The 14747-nt window shown below is 38.4% G+C and overlaps 8 protein-coding genes across 8 annotated transcripts; 2 read left to right on the top strand and 6 right to left on the bottom strand.

Annotated features, from left to right (window-relative positions):
• Positions 1 to 767: 767 nt before the first annotated feature.
• Positions 768 to 2026, top strand: BBOV_III010220 (Histidine phosphatase (branch 1) family protein). The gene is made up of 4 exons (XM_001612096.2): positions 768 to 1112; positions 1147 to 1413; positions 1452 to 1536; positions 1572 to 2026. The coding sequence occupies exons 1-4, from the start codon at positions 793 to 795 to the stop codon at positions 1989 to 1991; spliced, it is 1092 nt and encodes a 363-aa protein (XP_001612146.2). The 5' UTR covers positions 768 to 792; the 3' UTR covers positions 1992 to 2026.
• An 8-nt stretch (positions 2027 to 2034) lies between these two features.
• On the bottom strand, positions 2035 to 3122 carry BBOV_III010215 (uncharacterized protein). Its single transcript, XM_051767488.1, has 7 exons — positions 2997 to 3122; positions 2858 to 2958; positions 2720 to 2821; positions 2592 to 2681; positions 2428 to 2558; positions 2286 to 2390; positions 2035 to 2251 (listed from the first exon to the last, which is right to left on the bottom strand). Exons 1-7 carry the CDS (start codon positions 3088 to 3090, stop codon positions 2113 to 2115), a joined length of 762 nt encoding a protein of 253 aa, XP_051623727.1. The 5' UTR covers positions 3091 to 3122; the 3' UTR covers positions 2035 to 2112.
• BBOV_III010210 (uncharacterized protein) lies at positions 2933 to 4339 on the bottom strand. Its single transcript, XM_051767668.1, has 6 exons — positions 4171 to 4339; positions 3914 to 4134; positions 3616 to 3878; positions 3441 to 3580; positions 3163 to 3406; positions 2933 to 3127 (listed from the first exon to the last, which is right to left on the bottom strand). Exons 1-6 carry the CDS (start codon positions 4217 to 4219, stop codon positions 2941 to 2943), a joined length of 1104 nt encoding a protein of 367 aa, XP_051623541.1. The 5' UTR covers positions 4220 to 4339; the 3' UTR covers positions 2933 to 2940.
• A 485-nt stretch (positions 4340 to 4824) lies between these two features.
• Positions 4825 to 5832, top strand: BBOV_III010200 (putative integral membrane protein). Its single transcript, XM_001612094.2, has 2 exons — positions 4825 to 5482; positions 5518 to 5832. The coding sequence occupies exons 1-2, from the start codon at positions 4952 to 4954 to the stop codon at positions 5800 to 5802; spliced, it is 816 nt and encodes a 271-aa protein (XP_001612144.1). The 5' UTR covers positions 4825 to 4951; the 3' UTR covers positions 5803 to 5832.
• BBOV_III010190 (Aspartyl protease family protein) lies at positions 5819 to 7207 on the bottom strand. Its single transcript, XM_051767192.1, has 4 exons — positions 7175 to 7207; positions 6876 to 7136; positions 5981 to 6839; positions 5819 to 5942 (listed from the first exon to the last, which is right to left on the bottom strand). Exons 1-4 carry the CDS (start codon positions 7200 to 7202, stop codon positions 5831 to 5833), a joined length of 1260 nt encoding a protein of 419 aa, XP_051623540.1. The 5' UTR covers positions 7203 to 7207; the 3' UTR covers positions 5819 to 5830.
• BBOV_III010180 (uncharacterized protein) lies at positions 7208 to 10070 on the bottom strand. Its single transcript, XM_001612092.2, has 8 exons — positions 9933 to 10070; positions 9746 to 9895; positions 9491 to 9710; positions 8692 to 9456; positions 8392 to 8657; positions 8148 to 8356; positions 7891 to 8111; positions 7208 to 7857 (listed from the first exon to the last, which is right to left on the bottom strand). Exons 1-8 carry the CDS (start codon positions 10050 to 10052, stop codon positions 7217 to 7219), a joined length of 2592 nt encoding a protein of 863 aa, XP_001612142.2. The 5' UTR covers positions 10053 to 10070; the 3' UTR covers positions 7208 to 7216.
• Positions 10071 to 10282: 212 nt separating this feature from the next.
• On the bottom strand, positions 10283 to 10809 carry BBOV_III010175 (putative integral membrane protein). The gene has a single exon (XM_051767854.1). The coding sequence runs from the start codon at positions 10758 to 10760 to the stop codon at positions 10341 to 10343; it is 420 nt and encodes a 139-aa protein (XP_051623766.1). The 5' UTR covers positions 10761 to 10809; the 3' UTR covers positions 10283 to 10340.
• A 178-nt stretch (positions 10810 to 10987) lies between these two features.
• BBOV_III010160 (RAP domain family protein) lies at positions 10988 to 14672 on the bottom strand. Its single transcript, XM_051767078.1, has 12 exons — positions 14466 to 14672; positions 14072 to 14431; positions 13975 to 14036; positions 12648 to 13939; positions 12011 to 12609; positions 11840 to 11977; positions 11641 to 11802; positions 11545 to 11605; positions 11471 to 11510; positions 11352 to 11437; positions 11147 to 11317; positions 10988 to 11112 (listed from the first exon to the last, which is right to left on the bottom strand). The coding sequence occupies exons 1-12, from the start codon at positions 14601 to 14603 to the stop codon at positions 11027 to 11029; spliced, it is 3195 nt and encodes a 1064-aa protein (XP_051623539.1). The 5' UTR covers positions 14604 to 14672; the 3' UTR covers positions 10988 to 11026.
• Between the last annotated feature and the right edge of the window lie 75 nt (positions 14673 to 14747).

Raw genomic sequence — 14747 nt, 5'->3', positions numbered from 1 at the left:
TACAAAATCGAAAATTCATGATACAGCATGAAAGTAGATCTTTATCTATTTACACATGGATCATTTGAGATATATGTCCCGTATTCGTCTCCCCATGACGTAGAAAAATAGATCAAATACAACGATGGAACGAGCATTAATTATATTAAACGCAGAACTCATTGATAACAAACTAGCAACATTTGTATGTTTATCTTTCGAATGTTTTGCGGGTATATTGCTGTAGATATGTCTATGTATTAGACAAAATGATACTGTTAAAATATATTGCAAAATATACCTGGTTATTACGACCCTTTTTGCATACTTTTGAATTGAAATGAAATAATACAAATAAAATATTTGTTGGATCTCGCATATCTGGGGATTATGTTTGTATCATTTTCTATGTTATATGATAGTGTGTACACATTGTTTGTTACTTCTTTAATATACTAAAAATAAGGGCGTATAAAAATTCTACATAGTATGTGCAGTGTATATGTTCGATTATGTGTGATTCATTGTCTACTACGTCATAGTATCTGTGTACGACAATAAAAGTGAGTTTGCAAATTACTGAGCTCTGTTGTATTCGGACATCACTGCACATGTGAAATAATAGCATTTTTGTATTCAATTGTTAACACGTAATTATAATCATTCTTTGTTTACTTCGTTGATGTTACTCTGAGTAGATAATTCTAATGGTGATATAATCTATTAAACACAATAATTTTTGTTCAATATGATGTAAATTCTAAAATATTTTTATATTATATTCTATAAAAGATTTCACTCAATTTGATAACAATGGATTCGCAATCAAAGGTTGCCATCAGTCTTGCTGTCTTGGTGGCGTTGTATAGTTCTTTTTATCTCTATCTTAATAGTTTTAAAGAAGGTGTACACATAGAGACTAAGAAAGGATGTATTCCATCTAATTTGCCTCAATTTACCACCTCATGCTTAAAATATCGTTTGCACCTTTTATTATCCTCTCTTAAGCGCTTTATCGTTGATAGGCCTAATCGTGGTATTGAAAAGGCTATAGAAAAACAGGAAGAATTGTCAAAGTCAATATCAAGTACATCAACGAGTAGTCGCAAGGTGATTTATTTTATTCGTCATGGGTAAGACCTTTTAATTTCGTGCTATATTCTATAGGCAATCCATATGGAATATGACCTTCAATTACAATTCGAATATTATACTGATTTTAATTCGTGTTGTACGTTTGTTTTTGATTGAAACATTTATATCTCCCACCAACGACACATGTCTATATGATTCACCATTATCAATGACTGGAATTAACCAGGCTCTGGAAATGTCTAAAAATATATGTGAGACGGAAGATCCAATATCAGATGATCTGAAAGTTTTATCAAGTAATTCTGGTCAAACGTCTGTTCTTTTTACATCTAACTTACGGTATGTTATGGTTTGGAATCTCTATAATTACTTTGCAGTCGTGCTCAGTCGACCATGTTGCTTGCGCTTCAAGACCGTCTTCGCCTAAACAACGAGAAGATCGAAGTTTGCAATGAGCTTGAGGTATGTTATTTGTCTAATAAATACATATTTTAAAGGAATTGGTGCCTCATCCTGATTGTGTTTCACTATCCTCAACATTCCAGGAGTCTACGGTACCCTCTCTGGAGGTCATAATAGTTCCTGACAAGGCTAAGAACTATTCTCGTTACCTAGATTATCGCATTGGTACTGATGTTACTAAAATGGCTGCTTACGAAAGGATGCTAGCGTTCAACGATCTTGTATTCAAACGCCAGGAAAGCCACATAATCATATGTGGTCACAGTCGTTGGATTAGGAGTTATTTAAAGTGCTTCTTACCGAAGGCTTCGAATGATCACGAGTTCAGTCGAAATAAGATTGGGAATTTAGACACTCTTCGCTTTGAGTTAATACGCCAAGAATGTTCAGGTGGACAGGCTTATTACAGTGTGGAGCCAAACAGTGTGAAATTGGTATACAAGAACACCAAGTAAAACACGGTATGATCCATGTTGCAAGAGTGACGATACTGTGTTGTATAGTGTCACAATTAAAGTTCGACAATTTTATGAAGCAACAGTGGTTAATGTCAATTCAAAAACATCGGTTTTGACATCACGATGCATTGTGGGTACTAATCCTATCTACGATGCGTTGCATCCTTTCAGAGTATCGTGGGTCTATGATCGTACGCCTATTGGTTAACTTATCCCGTGCCCACTTGCATGCTTTGGAATCACAACTTCTCCCAGCACTGAATGTTTTATTTCACGCAAACGCAGACCTACTTTAGATATAATTCTAGAACAGCTACAGCTGCGGTCGCAGTGACTGGTATAATGGACGGATCAACCTCTATGATGCCTATCATTCTTGTGGACAGATGATTTTGCCTATGGCTGATAAGTTCGATTTCGAATTAAAACATACTTAGATGCAAATTCTACAAGGCGTAATACTACATCTGATTCCAGTTGTTTTATATCGGAAGTCAAACGTTGGAATAACTCTTCTACTGCCTGTGCTCCCACCATGGCACAAATGTCCAGTTTACCATGGTTCTGAAAAATGTATTGCGTTACTTCATCAATTACCATAAGATGGCTACAATCCCGTATGCTAAGTGTAGGTAACATATCCCACGCTTGGCGCACCAACTCTTGGGTTTTTGCCATTGTATCTTCCTGTACAACAATGAATTCACACGAAAGCACAAACACACCGGCAATTCATTTTGCGCGTTAGCTAGTGCTTCGTATAGTATCAAGATATCTTCTTTTCCTAGTTGATCATGTTTACCAAGAACATCACGGAGCATGTTAACCTGTTCATGCTATTAAAATTCCCATATAAACCATACCTCTTTGGGATCCATCGGTGCCGTTGAATTTAGGCAGACTACTACGTATTTTACTGCCAATGATAGATCATCCATAAATTGTTCTATATTCTTGAGTGCATCTGCATAGGCAATAGATACATTACACATATAGACCAACGCTGTCTGACACATCGGATTGATAAATTGCTGTATACGTCATCACTGGGAAGACATCGATCTGTTACTGTTGAAAAGTACATATACTGACACATTTCAAGTGTATTTGCCGTATGAACGTTATTATGTAGCCTGTATCAGTTGTGTTATATCCAATTGAACCATACCTTTGTTGTATAAGTTCAATGGCCATAGGCCTGCGATAATGGAAACATGCCATTGTCTGTAATATAGCAATATTTCTTGCATGATTACATATTTTATCAGCTTCCAATCTGTTGCACAATTCATCAAAGATTCTTGTAACACATAATCTGTCTACTCGGTCACGGATATTGCACAACGCTTCCATAGATTGTATTAGGACCATTTCATCCGTTGTGGATATGTCAGACACTTCCACTATTTCACCTAGGAGAGATAAAAGATTATAATATAGACATACCTAGAGCAACCAGTATGTTGTCAACTCCCATCATGTCTTGTTTAATCACTGCCAATAATTTCAATGCGTCATCAACTGTTATCGATCTAATATCTGATAAACATAACGATTCGGCATGTTGAATGACATGTTTTTGTGTCCTGCTATTTGAATTATTGTGAATACTGTTACTTACTTTTCGTGAAAAAACTTTGTATTCTCCATAGCCATCAATACGTTAGCACATTCAACAATGGTGAATTCACTGAGGGTTGCTAATATGCGACCGGTGAATGTAACAATGAACTGATGGTCGTACCAGTTACTTCTCGAAAGGTAGAGGAAAAGGAGTGATACCACATATGGATCAAGTGACATTGCAAGCTTCAGTGCTTGTCTAGTTAAACTGTGCCATATTTGCGCATCTTTGACATCATGCTGTATGGCCCTGTAGATCACCTGGCATTGAATTATAACTAAATCTGTTAACATACCATAGACAATGTGTTGCCGTCCATAAGATTTGCATAGAGTGAACCTCCACGCTTTTCTAGATGTGCTACATCTGGAAATCCCATGAAGGTAGATGGGCTCAAGCCCTTCTTTGGTAGCTTCCACCATTCCTTCTCTGGATGGAGCCTCCCAAGGTTGTACGGTTCAACCAACGGACGTCTCGTGCGGAAATCAGGATGTTGTTTACTCCATGACTTTTTAGCTACATGTTGGTTAATCTATTAGGTATATATCATACTTGGCGGATTGTAGAACCTCTTTGAGATACGTAAAAACCGCAGAATCATTTGCGTTCGTCTGTCTTACAGACTATTTATATTATTATATAGTAACTAGCAACATATATTACTTTATAGGCGACAATACATTGACGTTATTATTGTTCATAAGCAAAACAGTTTGTCAACCAAATTGAATACTAGGAAATGGCAACTTCCATCAAAAGGAATCAATCAAAAAATATATAGAAAAATATAATTCAATTTGAATATTGTGTTATAGATAACGGGATCATGTAGAGTTGCTTGTGTAATATGTAGCTTGGGAACAAAGTGTCAAAACATTAGACATAACAAGAGTCTAGTGCAACAAACAGACAGAAAATAGTGAAATATACTAGTGTGTAAGCATTTGAATAGATTATCCTTCGGTGTGTCGTATTTATAGCGATTATACATCCACACACCTATCATCATATGTGGCATCTAAGTTAGATCATTAAATTCATTGACACGATATACCACCGTCCGATATGATTGACACATCAATGATATGTGTTTTAATGACTTTCTATTGAGGTTTAATATATGTGTGTAACACCTTGGTAATGGGGTGTAATATAGCTATATATCAAAAGGTTTCGTTCGTTTGATTAATAAACATTCTCTTCATATAAATTTATAATCGCAGGAAGTGCTCTGCGCAAGTATCAAGTGGGCTTGAGTGCCACTTTTACTCCACTGAGCTTCCTGGCGCGTGCTCATCATCCATTTTGTGCTTCTAAAAGGGATTCGTTCAAGATGGATGGTGAAGATATGGGTTACGGATACACTGAGGCTCCTGGTAGGATGCCTTACGATGTAGAGAACAGCAATACTCACCGTTCTTTGATGCCATTGAGTGACCAGATGGACATGGGCGCTGCTAGGCTTGAGCAGACTCTTGAGATGCTGAACGTGCGTTACCAATCTTTATTTTTCGCTGCTGCCTCTTCTATCGTCGCGAATGCTATAATGACATTCATTGGTAGCCTATCACTCACACAGATTCCTTCATTGATTATGGCCACGTTTTTGATTATTAACGGTATGATGATTATGATTCTTGACGTTCCCGGTACACCTCGTTGGGCTGGGAAGCACCGTCGCAATATTAGGAAAAACATGCGTTTTCTCACTAGGCTAACTGGTAAATCGCTATGGCTTGCTCTTTTGGGATCTATGTCATTGATGACTATTAGGGCCGCTCGTTCTGTTAACGTTTTGCGTGCTTGCTTCAGTACTCTAAGCACCTTTTTCGTATTTGCTGCTGCTGCTACTGGTATGCTGATCGTACGTTTACATCTGCTGATTACATAATTTTACAGGCTATCAGGAAGAGTTTGCGCCTTGAGCGCGTGAAGAGCATTATCAAAGAAAATTCGAAGGGTGCTTACATTGACTGCTACCGCAAGTATGCTTTGGGCGACCCTGATTATGGTATGCAATTCCAGGAATTCAACAGGATGTGCGCTGACCACACTTCTGGCCTTCACCAGTTCGACATAATAGATTTATACATTATTTTTAACGTGTTGGACGAGTTTCAGAAATCCGCGATCAATGAACGTGAGTTTTACGAGTGGATGGCCGGCTCACTTGTCTTCCTCTAAGCTTACAGTTTTTGTAACTGTGGCTTGGTTAATCGTAATGTTCGTCGAGGTAGAGTCTCACTGCCATGTCGACGTTCCCGTCTGTTGATTGCAGCAGTGCGATCGCTTTTTCTCGCGATACGCTCAGTAATTCAATAACCCTGGCAGCGCCATGTAATCACATGCTGTGGTAACTTACTTATTTACACTCTCATCTGATGGTTGATCTTCATGTTTATGGACTATAGAAGTTGAACCCCCTTCTGTGGTGGTTATTGCTTTGATGCTGTTGGCTTTTCCGGGGTTTACCGGTTCAACTTCTGTGTCTGCCTCCGCGTCAGAGAAGAAGCTGGTCCCGTTAACCACATCCTTTTCTGCCATGAACGGAACTTTCTCCTCTCCGAGATATAGTATGTTCTCCTTTAGGCTAACTACGCATTGGTATTGCCTCATGATGTCAAGTCCAATTATGAAGCCAACGTTCAGCTGTTCGATTACCGATGATGAGAACAACAAGAACAGGTTCCCTATCTTCATTTGCGCCATGTGTATCTTACCAATGATTCTCTCTTTGCTGATGCCAACAGCCACGCCTTGGAATCTGCGATCAATGATATTAAGTAGATTACACTTTTCCGCGTAATCAATTCTCATTACCGAATTTTGTGCACCAGTATCAACCAATGCTTCCAGATTGACACCGTTTATTTGTACGGGTATGAATAACATGGAACACTTGTAGAATGATTCCGGCAGGTGCTCCTGTGCAGAGATCAGGTTTTCTTCAATACGTTCTTGTTGGATACTCTCCTGTATAATTTGTTGTGATTCCGGGGTCAATGGATTGTTGTAAGCACGGATAAGATCCGCCTGTCGCTTCTTCTTCTTTTCCAATTCCTCTAGATGTATTTTCCTCAGAGCTTCTACTACCTGTTCAATTTCACCTGTTCTAACAGCTTCGTAGACATCAGGGAATTCATACTTCAGAGCATCCATTTTCAAGGGATTTGGAAGGTAAAATTTAAGAAAGTGCCTTGCCTTATTTTGTAAACTAGTTTCTGGATAAACATTCTATATTAAGTAATATGCCTTACCGAAATCCGATGGAATATCATTTTGTTTAATTGGAGCAGATGAATAGGCATTATTCGCAGCTCGCGGTACGTATATTACGTAAATGACATCATTTGTTTTAATGCCTAGCTCCTTAACGGTAAGAACATCATTGTTCAGAGGTGAGCCGTATAACAGTAAATACTGCGAATCAGCAGGTATATTAAAATGTTGTTCAACTAGTGTACGCAATTTAGCCAATGTCCAGTCTTCTTCCAGGAAAAGTGTAACAAGCCGGTCGTCTACACATTTTGAAGTTATTCATCGGTATAACACAAACCTTGTGCAACAACATTTATCGACAGCATCTTCGCTAATATATTTAAAATATATCAAATGTCATATAGAAGAAGTAACGTGCTAGTAACGACGTACTTATAATGTGCAAGTGGGCACCAAGCGCCTTCCATCGTACGAACTTGGTAGCCTTGCTATAATCAACGGTTAATTTGTCCAAAATAGCACTTTGTAAGTTATTTGTTAGCCTTTGGCATAACAATTCGACGGATGTGCACTTGACGTTTGTAAGTGAGGTGTCCAGAAGGCACGACGTAGCAGGAGATATGTAATCTTGTATTATTCCTACCAGTTTGACGTAGTGAAACTTGTTGATACAATCATCTCCCGAAAGGCGATATATATAAGAATCCTCCAGCTTATTAGAATCAGACATCAAAAGCTGGCTTATGCATGGTGATTTAATGTATGAAGCCAAGAAGTATCCACCCGTTCCAACAAACCTGTACAACGACATGGGCACTCCAATATGTGGACAGCAATATGATATGAATGCGTAGAATACGTCTTCATAGCGTTGCAGATACCGTAGAGCTGCCCTAACTACCACGCCTCCCAATGAGTGTCCAATAAAAGAGAGTCTTTTTAAATTGTGCACTCCGATATGTCGTCTTATATGCGCGTCTACATCTTTTGCTAACATCAGTCCTTGTTTTTCGATTATTACTGCAACTGTTGTATATCATTGTTATAACATACTGTCTGAGTCCATGAGGCAGCTTGAGAATAATACATCTGTTCCTTTAGTGAAAGCGCATATGACATTTCTAATGAAGGCCATGGTTATAGGCGCACTATTGTATCCGTGGACAAGCACTACTAAGTGCACATCAGATTCTTCCAACTGCGGTAGTGGTATCTTGCTAGAAGCTGGTACTTGACGAACTCGACGAACGAACGGAAAACAGTTTGCGATAAAGCTGGAATCGTATGTTGACTAGAAACAATAAACCTACAAGTGATGTTCATCCGTGAAGTTGAGTTTCCTAAGCAACACTATCATTGCAGCTTCATTTACCCATTGTTGGCTTGTTTTTGTAAAAAACATATGTTGGGCAGTACAGTATGCTCTAATCACTGGATCCAATGAACCTTTTTCTTGTTTATATGACTCATTAAGATGATTCCATACTAGGCATAACCAGGTACAAATACCAGCTACGAGCTGCAGGTTATATTAGCATTGTTGTGTAACATTACCTGGTTCATTTTACGTTCCATTGATGTAGAATCCAATTTGATTTCATTGAAGATTACAGTGATTCCATGCTGTACTTTTATGGCTACTTTATCATCACCACGTTTATGTATACCCAGTTTATCCATTAATCTATTTAGACGTTGACATGTATCGATATGAAACGCATCATTGGCCACAGGTTGGAGAAGATCTTGTGATACCTCTAGAGATGCCTCATCATAAACAGACTGTGCATGACCGTTTTCAAATGTGATAGTCGCGTTACCTAAACGATGTTGTGCATAATTCTAACCACTTACTTATAAAAATACTCTGGTCGATAAATGGACACTGTTGTGACGATGTTGTTATTCTGTCTTCAGTAGAATCTATAGTGCTGTACATATTGCAATGATCAGTCGATTCTTCATTGGTGGCTTGTACACAAGTTACTTCTTGGAGTTGAATTGCTACATCACATACTTTGTCTAAAGCAAAGCTGCTATTGACTTCATGATGCGTGTTACAAGTATGTTCACGTCTTGCTATGGAAACAGCATTAGTGGCAATAATCTTTGCTGATATGTACATAAGACTTTGTTGTACTAACGAAATAAGATGATGATCATGTATTGCGATTTCCTTCTGTGGTGTATTCCTAGTTACAAATTTTTTCCTGCCCTTTGGTTCTATAAAAATACCAAACAGTTCACCACATCCATGGTTATCATTGATAACTTGCTGCATGAATCTATTGACCATCGTTGTTTGTAAATTTACACGCCTTTTATCTCTGTGGTGTGAGTCGGCAGTTTTGTACACCATGACATATTCTGTTGTTTCCGGTGTATTATAGAATAACTCTTCTTGTATATTCGGTTGGATAAACCAGCTTTTAAGTTGATTAGATCTCGAGCTTCCAATTATATGCATCCATTCTTTATATCTACTACATGGCCTTTCTGAGAGTTCTTGTGCCATTGGTTTGTTAACTCCTATTTTCAAGAGTGCGCTATCGATGATAATATGAGCCACAGCGTTGTAATGGCCGTCGTCAAAATTACATGGTATATATTCGTGTTTATCTGTGCTTGGTTGTATGTTTTTTTGTTATCATACCTGCTGCCATGTTTGCGATTCTGATTATCTTCGAATCCATTACACGATGTCCAGTTACAGATACCTTATTTTTACTTTGTTGAGATCCGGTTGTTTCAAATGTACTTTCATCTAATAACAATTCTATGAGTTGTACTTCTAGGAACCAGGCTGCCCTATTGATTATTGCTGGCAATGCCGGTATTTCTGCACGAAAACAAGCCACTTCATTTGGATATACCTGTATATATAATGTTTTGTATCATTCACACCTACTTTGTGTAAGTTATCCTTCACGAAAAAGGGTCTTGTGACGTAAGCATCATCCAATGGCATGTGTTTAATTGAGGGCTCCAGATTATCGGTCACCCTTTTAATTCCATCTTTCGAGTGTTCATTAACATTAAGCACTAATGCAGTGTATATCTGAGTCAGAATGGAGCTTATTATTGCTTATTCATACCTTCGACTGTACATGCTTGTACAGCTTGAATTGTAAGAAGTACCATGCTGATTTTCTCAGCCATATGCTTTGGAACTCTTTAATCGCTACATTAACATCTACATATGCCCACAGTGCCATTATATAATCTATATATTCATGCTATTTATTATTCGTGTGAGCAATGCAAGGTGTGTCTAAATTCGGTAGACATATTTACGCCTTCTAGTGGCAGAATATAAATGTCATGTGATAATCATTCTAGTTTTATTATAGTATATGTCATGTGTTTTGCGCAAATGGCAAACACAGTAGCTTAAGGTAACGCGTCCATGGTTAATGCATGAAGGTTTTTGTGCGCTGACGTTGAATTGTATACCTTTTGGGATAAATTCCATGGTCAGTTATATACTCCCTTTATATTCATATTTACTTGGGGGCGTAGAAAAACCAGTGTCTTGCAAATACCGTAAGGTTTGGCATTAGCACAAATACAGGCAATGCGAAGCATAGTAGTTGTGATGGTTTAGGTAAGAAAAATATATCAGATCCTCGTATTTGTGTAGAGCACAAATTTCCAAATGCTGAGCTTGGTACAAGAGATTGCATGTTAAGAGTACTGCTGCATCCTCCGTTGCCTCCAAAATGCCCAGCTTGAGACTCTTTGATGGGCAGTTGAGAAACCCTGTTGGCGAATGGTATATGTTTGACGAATTTGTACTGGCCTATAGGTTCACCTTTATGTGCGTGTTCTTGATCCCCTTGTCCAGGCATAGTGTGTTCAGGGTTATATATCATATCCCTGAGAAAGGGCGCGGTGTATGGTCTTTTTGACCAATCGAAACCCATTTTGTAGCGATATTATTTTGTTAATTTGAATTGAATCCTCCGTGTAGGGTAATAAGAGCACTCGCAGTGATCTGCGATTCTTGGTCCACACGATACTCCTATGATTGACCGACCGACAATCCTTCTTTACAACAGTGCTAATTTAGAAATTTCCAGTATAATATTTAAAATGTTTTTAGATATCTTAATGCGTGGGCAATTGGATACTTATTGGTGATGCGCACATCTGGTGTATGAACTACGTTTGTTGGTTTAGCTATATAGCTCTAGTGTGTATCGTTAGCTTGTTTTTCTGCATCGTTCATAGTTTTGTCACTTGATTTACTTTCTTCATCGATGTCTATTATATTACCTATGTGTTTTAACATGTATCTGTTGTAACTTACTTGTGCCTTCCATAAGCAATGTGCACAATTCATCTGCTATAATGTCAGTTTCTGACTGCGTGTTGTTTTCTACAGGCTTATCGCTACTTTCTCCACGTTGTATTGCTTCAATATATTCTTTCAGGATCTCTTCATTTACTTTTAGCAGATGTTGTCTCTTCCTTTTTAGCGCTATTGCATGTTATTCAGCATTCACTGCACTTACAGGTGGAAAATGTCCTTGTTTGAATGTTGTTTACATGCTTCTGTATGACATTCGGCGCTAATAACGGTGTGTTTTGGAATTGTTTTCTGCGGTTTATATACATAACAGTAGATGGTTACCTCAATTGATCCAGGTATATAATCTTCTGTTTTGTTGATACTGTGTATTTATATAACACCTTTATGCAACATACGCAATTGTAACCACTCTTGATATGGTATGTGAAGCACCTGCCACCCTGTGTTTTCCAGTATCTAGATTTGGTTGATATATAGTAATATCATTTTACCTCGTGTTTGAGTATTGACTTTGCAGTTCTCATAGTTGTTTCTGCGTAAAAGTGTGTTGGACCGTCATACTCTATCGCTATTTTGCGTGCCTGTGTCGTTTCCGCTACAATATCAATTAGATATGGTCCAAACTGCACTTCGTTGTTATGGCATACTCCCAGCTGAAATTTAATATAACATGATGCTTCTTTGACTAACTATATTTAGTAGATGTGACACTTCCCTGTGCACTCCTGAGGAGGTGAGCATATATTCCGCTAATGCAAACCTTACTGCGGAACACCTGTGCAGTATTTCCAGTGACTTAGCCGACAACTGTGAGTATATATCAGGTCTCTGTGCATATTGTTCCCAATAAAACAGGCTTACTATATACTGCAGATACAAATGGACCGTCTGTATCTTGAATATTGTGGCCACATCAAGTTTGGTTCCCAGATGTGATAGCACGCCATCAAGTATGCTGTCTCTAAATCCATATTGCGCAACATTTGTAGCTGGAGTAGGCATTGTATATTTTGCGTTACAGTAATGCCCGAGCTTGGATTTTGCTTCCATGTCATCTCCAGTGTTTTTATTTTTTGATATAGCACCATGTATATCTTCACTCGTATATTCATGTGTATTTTCGTTGACTTCATTGACACAGACGCTGCTCATAACATGTTGCCTTCTCTCAGTTAATTCTTGCGCCATTTTCCTTAGGTGTACATCTCTTTGTAGGTAGTCGAAATGTACCAACATGTATATATATCCTATTGCAATATCTGCTATTTGTAATTCGGTAAAATCATGCTGGTAGCCAAATAATCTTGGTATGATTTGTCGGTATACATCTGGATCAGATGTCCGTAGAAGGGCCAGTCTTGAGAAAACTATGTGCAGTTGACTTCTATCAAAATCTTCGATTCTATGTTTAATACATAGAATTAATTTCTGTAAGAAAGGTACGTTGCGATACCCAAAGTCTGCGCAAAGTATCGCTTATTTGTTTGGGCTGACTTACCACTTAGGGCTGATAGGAGATTTGCGATATCTATTGTTGACAGATGTACTAGATGCATTGAACATCTTTTTAACGACTCTTTAATTAGGTTCAGGTTATACTTGTTGAGTTTAGCTAATGCCTTTAGAGTATTGATGAGCACTGGTATCTGGAATTCGTTGACTCTGTCTTTTGCTTGATTCAACATAGCTTCCGTGATAGATTTATGTGCAATTTTCAATTTACCAAATGCCGATAGCACCCTGCAAATAGCACCTGTGCTGTATGCAGTGGTATCTTTAGTGCGCATTATAGCATCGGTGATAAATGTCTTGAAAGCCTCTACATGATGTGGTGCCATGGACGTCAAGGTGGATGCTATTAAATCGCCATCAATTTCATCTGTTCCAGCTGTTTTTAGCCTCCTTTTGAGTAGTGTGGTCAGTACGATATATACCCTTTGGTCCTGGAATCCCACTCTGGTGAATGCTTGTGAGAGTTGTTCCAGTGATTGGAAGTCAAAATGGTATCTTTTGAACTTTAGTGCTACAGTCCCTCTGTATATAACTTCATCTGCTATTCTGAAGAAAAGGATCGGTATGCTTTGCTTCGTTTTTGCATATGCCAACGCAACGATCCCCAGTTGTTGGCAGTTTAATGCATTGACCCTTTGTATTAGCACGTGCGCCATTTTAATATATAGATCCTTGTTCACTACTCCCGAACGCGAGTAGGCGTGGCAAAGCAACACGAGTGACAGGGTTGGTGTTTCGGACTGTATATGATCCATTAGCCACGGTATGTATGCATTGAGCAATTCCAAAGGATGCTCTTCCATTTTGGCGAAAGCGTTAAAGATCATTGCCACGTCTATGATATTAAACTGCTTTTCTTGACGAGATGTACTAATTGCTTGGATTTGTACATTACTTTCAAGTTCTGAGCCACTTTGCCCTTCAGTTAAAGCCGTGCCTATCACATCTATGCTCCCTGTTGTATTCCTCTTGTTAAGCGTATATTTCTCTACTTCTTGCTTTAACCGGTTTGATATAGTTTCTATCAATACTCTGGAATGTCGTTCCGATTTTGCAAAAGCATTTGCTACGAGTGCTGTTGTTCGGAATGAGCACTCGGACAGTAACCTTTTGGCGTGTGCATCAACGTAATGAAGTATTTCTTCACAGTTGTGTTTTTGCCTGGTGAAAGCGTTTAACATTAATCCTATATCATCTGCTGTCATATACTTCAGATGTTTTGTTATATGGGCCACAGTTTGATTGTAAAATCTTTCTACTTGGTCCTTGGTTGGCACCCTGGGGAAATGTTATAGTTATTATGTTTCCCTAACCTTAAAGTAGCGAGTGCAGCAGCTATATCACGTAGTTGCCACGGTTCAGCGTCATTTATATACTGGATATTGTTATATATCATAGACATTGACTAACTCTATTGAATGTCTTCAGGAGGTCGTTGATTGTTCCGAGTGACCGTGTAGATAGCTCTGCAAATGCTTTTATCAACATGGCAATTTGCTTCGTATTGAACGTAGTACTGATTAGTCTTATTCCTTCATTCAAATCACTTGTGAAGCCTGACGATACATTTGCCATTTTTGTTAGTCTCTGGTATATTCTGGCGTAGTCTTCAGGTAGCAACGCTCTTTTGATTGCCACTGTTCTTTCAAGTAGTGCTTGGATATAATCCCTTGATAGCGCATTTTGTACGTTTTCGTGCTCCAACGCCTTGTATACTGACATGATATCATTTCTGCTAGCTTTACATAGTTCTTCCGGTGCTATAAGGCTCTGTATTAGTGTTAATATAATTCAATATGACTACCTCATGTATTGCGCGATATCGTATACTTTCAGGTTGCCTTTTCGGGATTCTAATAATCCTGAAGGCATGTTGTCTATACCAAATAGATACGTATCCCTTTCTTGCCGCTGCAACGGCATTCTTACGTGGTTGGTACATGTTATAATCTATAGCGTATTCCGCTTTTTGTAAGGTATGTTATAAAAGATCATTTCTTTTATGATTATATATGCCCATTCTGATGTGTTGTTTTGTATCAGTACATCCCTGTACAATATGGGCAATATTCCCCGAGCTAGATGA

Source organism: Babesia bovis, chromosome 3 (genome assembly GCF_000165395.2).
Source record: "Babesia bovis T2Bo chromosome 3, whole genome shotgun sequence".
In the NCBI taxonomy this organism is placed as follows: Eukaryota; Apicomplexa; class Aconoidasida; order Piroplasmida; family Babesiidae; genus Babesia; species Babesia bovis.
Note: the sequence above shows the minus strand (reverse complement) of the source record. Positions and strands in the feature narration are given on the sequence as shown.

Excerpts from the sequence above, each read along its gene's own strand:
- BBOV_III010220 (XM_001612096.2), top strand. The coding sequence starts at position 793 with ATGGATTCGCAATCAAAGGTTGCCATCAGTCTTGCTGTCTTGGTGGCG. Across the intron at positions 1,113-1,146 it reads ATTTATTTTATTCGTCATGG|GCAATCCATATGGAATATGA; the intron begins GTAAGACCTTTT and ends TATATTCTATAG. Across the intron at positions 1,414-1,451 it reads CTTTTTACATCTAACTTACG|TCGTGCTCAGTCGACCATGT; the intron begins GTATGTTATGGT and ends ATTACTTTGCAG.
- BBOV_III010215 (XM_051767488.1), bottom strand. The coding sequence starts at position 3,090 with ATGTGTCAGTATATGTACTTTTCAACAGTAACAGATCGATGTCTTCCC. Across the intron at positions 2,682-2,719 it reads ACGCGCAAAATGAATTGCCG|GAAGATACAATGGCAAAAAC; the intron begins GTGTGTTTGTGC and ends ATTGTTGTACAG. Across the intron at positions 2,252-2,285 it reads GTTCTAGAATTATATCTAAA|TGCTGGGAGAAGTTGTGATT; the intron begins GTAGGTCTGCGT and ends TAAAACATTCAG.
- BBOV_III010210 (XM_051767668.1), bottom strand. The coding sequence starts at position 4,219 with ATGATTCTGCGGTTTTTACGTATCTCAAAGAGGTTCTACAATCCGCCA. Across the intron at positions 3,581-3,615 it reads ACAAAGTTTTTTCACGAAAA|GACACAAAAACATGTCATTC; the intron begins GTAAGTAACAGT and ends TTCAAATAGCAG. Across the intron at positions 3,128-3,162 it reads ATTGAACTTATACAACAAAG|GCTACATAATAACGTTCATA; the intron begins GTATGGTTCAAT and ends CAACTGATACAG.
- BBOV_III010200 (XM_001612094.2), top strand. The coding sequence starts at position 4,952 with ATGGATGGTGAAGATATGGGTTACGGATACACTGAGGCTCCTGGTAGG. Across the intron at positions 5,483-5,517 it reads CTGCTACTGGTATGCTGATC|GCTATCAGGAAGAGTTTGCG; the intron begins GTACGTTTACAT and ends ATAATTTTACAG.
- BBOV_III010190 (XM_051767192.1), bottom strand. The coding sequence starts at position 7,202 with ATGCTGTCGATAAATGTTGTTGCACAAG. Across the intron at positions 7,137-7,174 it reads GATAAATGTTGTTGCACAAG|ACGACCGGCTTGTTACACTT; the intron begins GTTTGTGTTATA and ends CAAAATGTGTAG. Across the intron at positions 5,943-5,980 it reads TCAGATGAGAGTGTAAATAA|GGTTATTGAATTACTGAGCG; the intron begins GTAAGTTACCAC and ends TGGCGCTGCCAG.
- BBOV_III010180 (XM_001612092.2), bottom strand. The coding sequence starts at position 10,052 with ATGGCACTGTGGGCATATGTAGATGTTAATGTAGCGATTAAAGAGTTC. Across the intron at positions 9,896-9,932 it reads ACAAGCATGTACAGTCGAAG|ATATACACTGCATTAGTGCT; the intron begins GTATGAATAAGC and ends ATTCTGACTCAG. Across the intron at positions 8,112-8,147 it reads TTCACGGATGAACATCACTT|CTTTATCGCAAACTGTTTTC; the intron begins GTAGGTTTATTG and ends ATACGATTCCAG.
- BBOV_III010175 (XM_051767854.1), bottom strand. The coding sequence starts at position 10,760 with ATGGGTTTCGATTGGTCAAAAAGACCATACACCGCGCCCTTTCTCAGG.
- BBOV_III010160 (XM_051767078.1), bottom strand. The coding sequence starts at position 14,603 with ATGTACCAACCACGTAAGAATGCCGTTGCAGCGGCAAGAAAGGGATAC. Across the intron at positions 14,432-14,465 it reads GATATCGCGCAATACATGAG|AGCCTTATAGCACCGGAAGA; the intron begins GTAGTCATATTG and ends ACACTAATACAG. Across the intron at positions 12,610-12,647 it reads TCTCCTATCAGCCCTAAGTG|ACTTTGGGTATCGCAACGTA; the intron begins GTAAGTCAGCCC and ends TACTTTGCGCAG.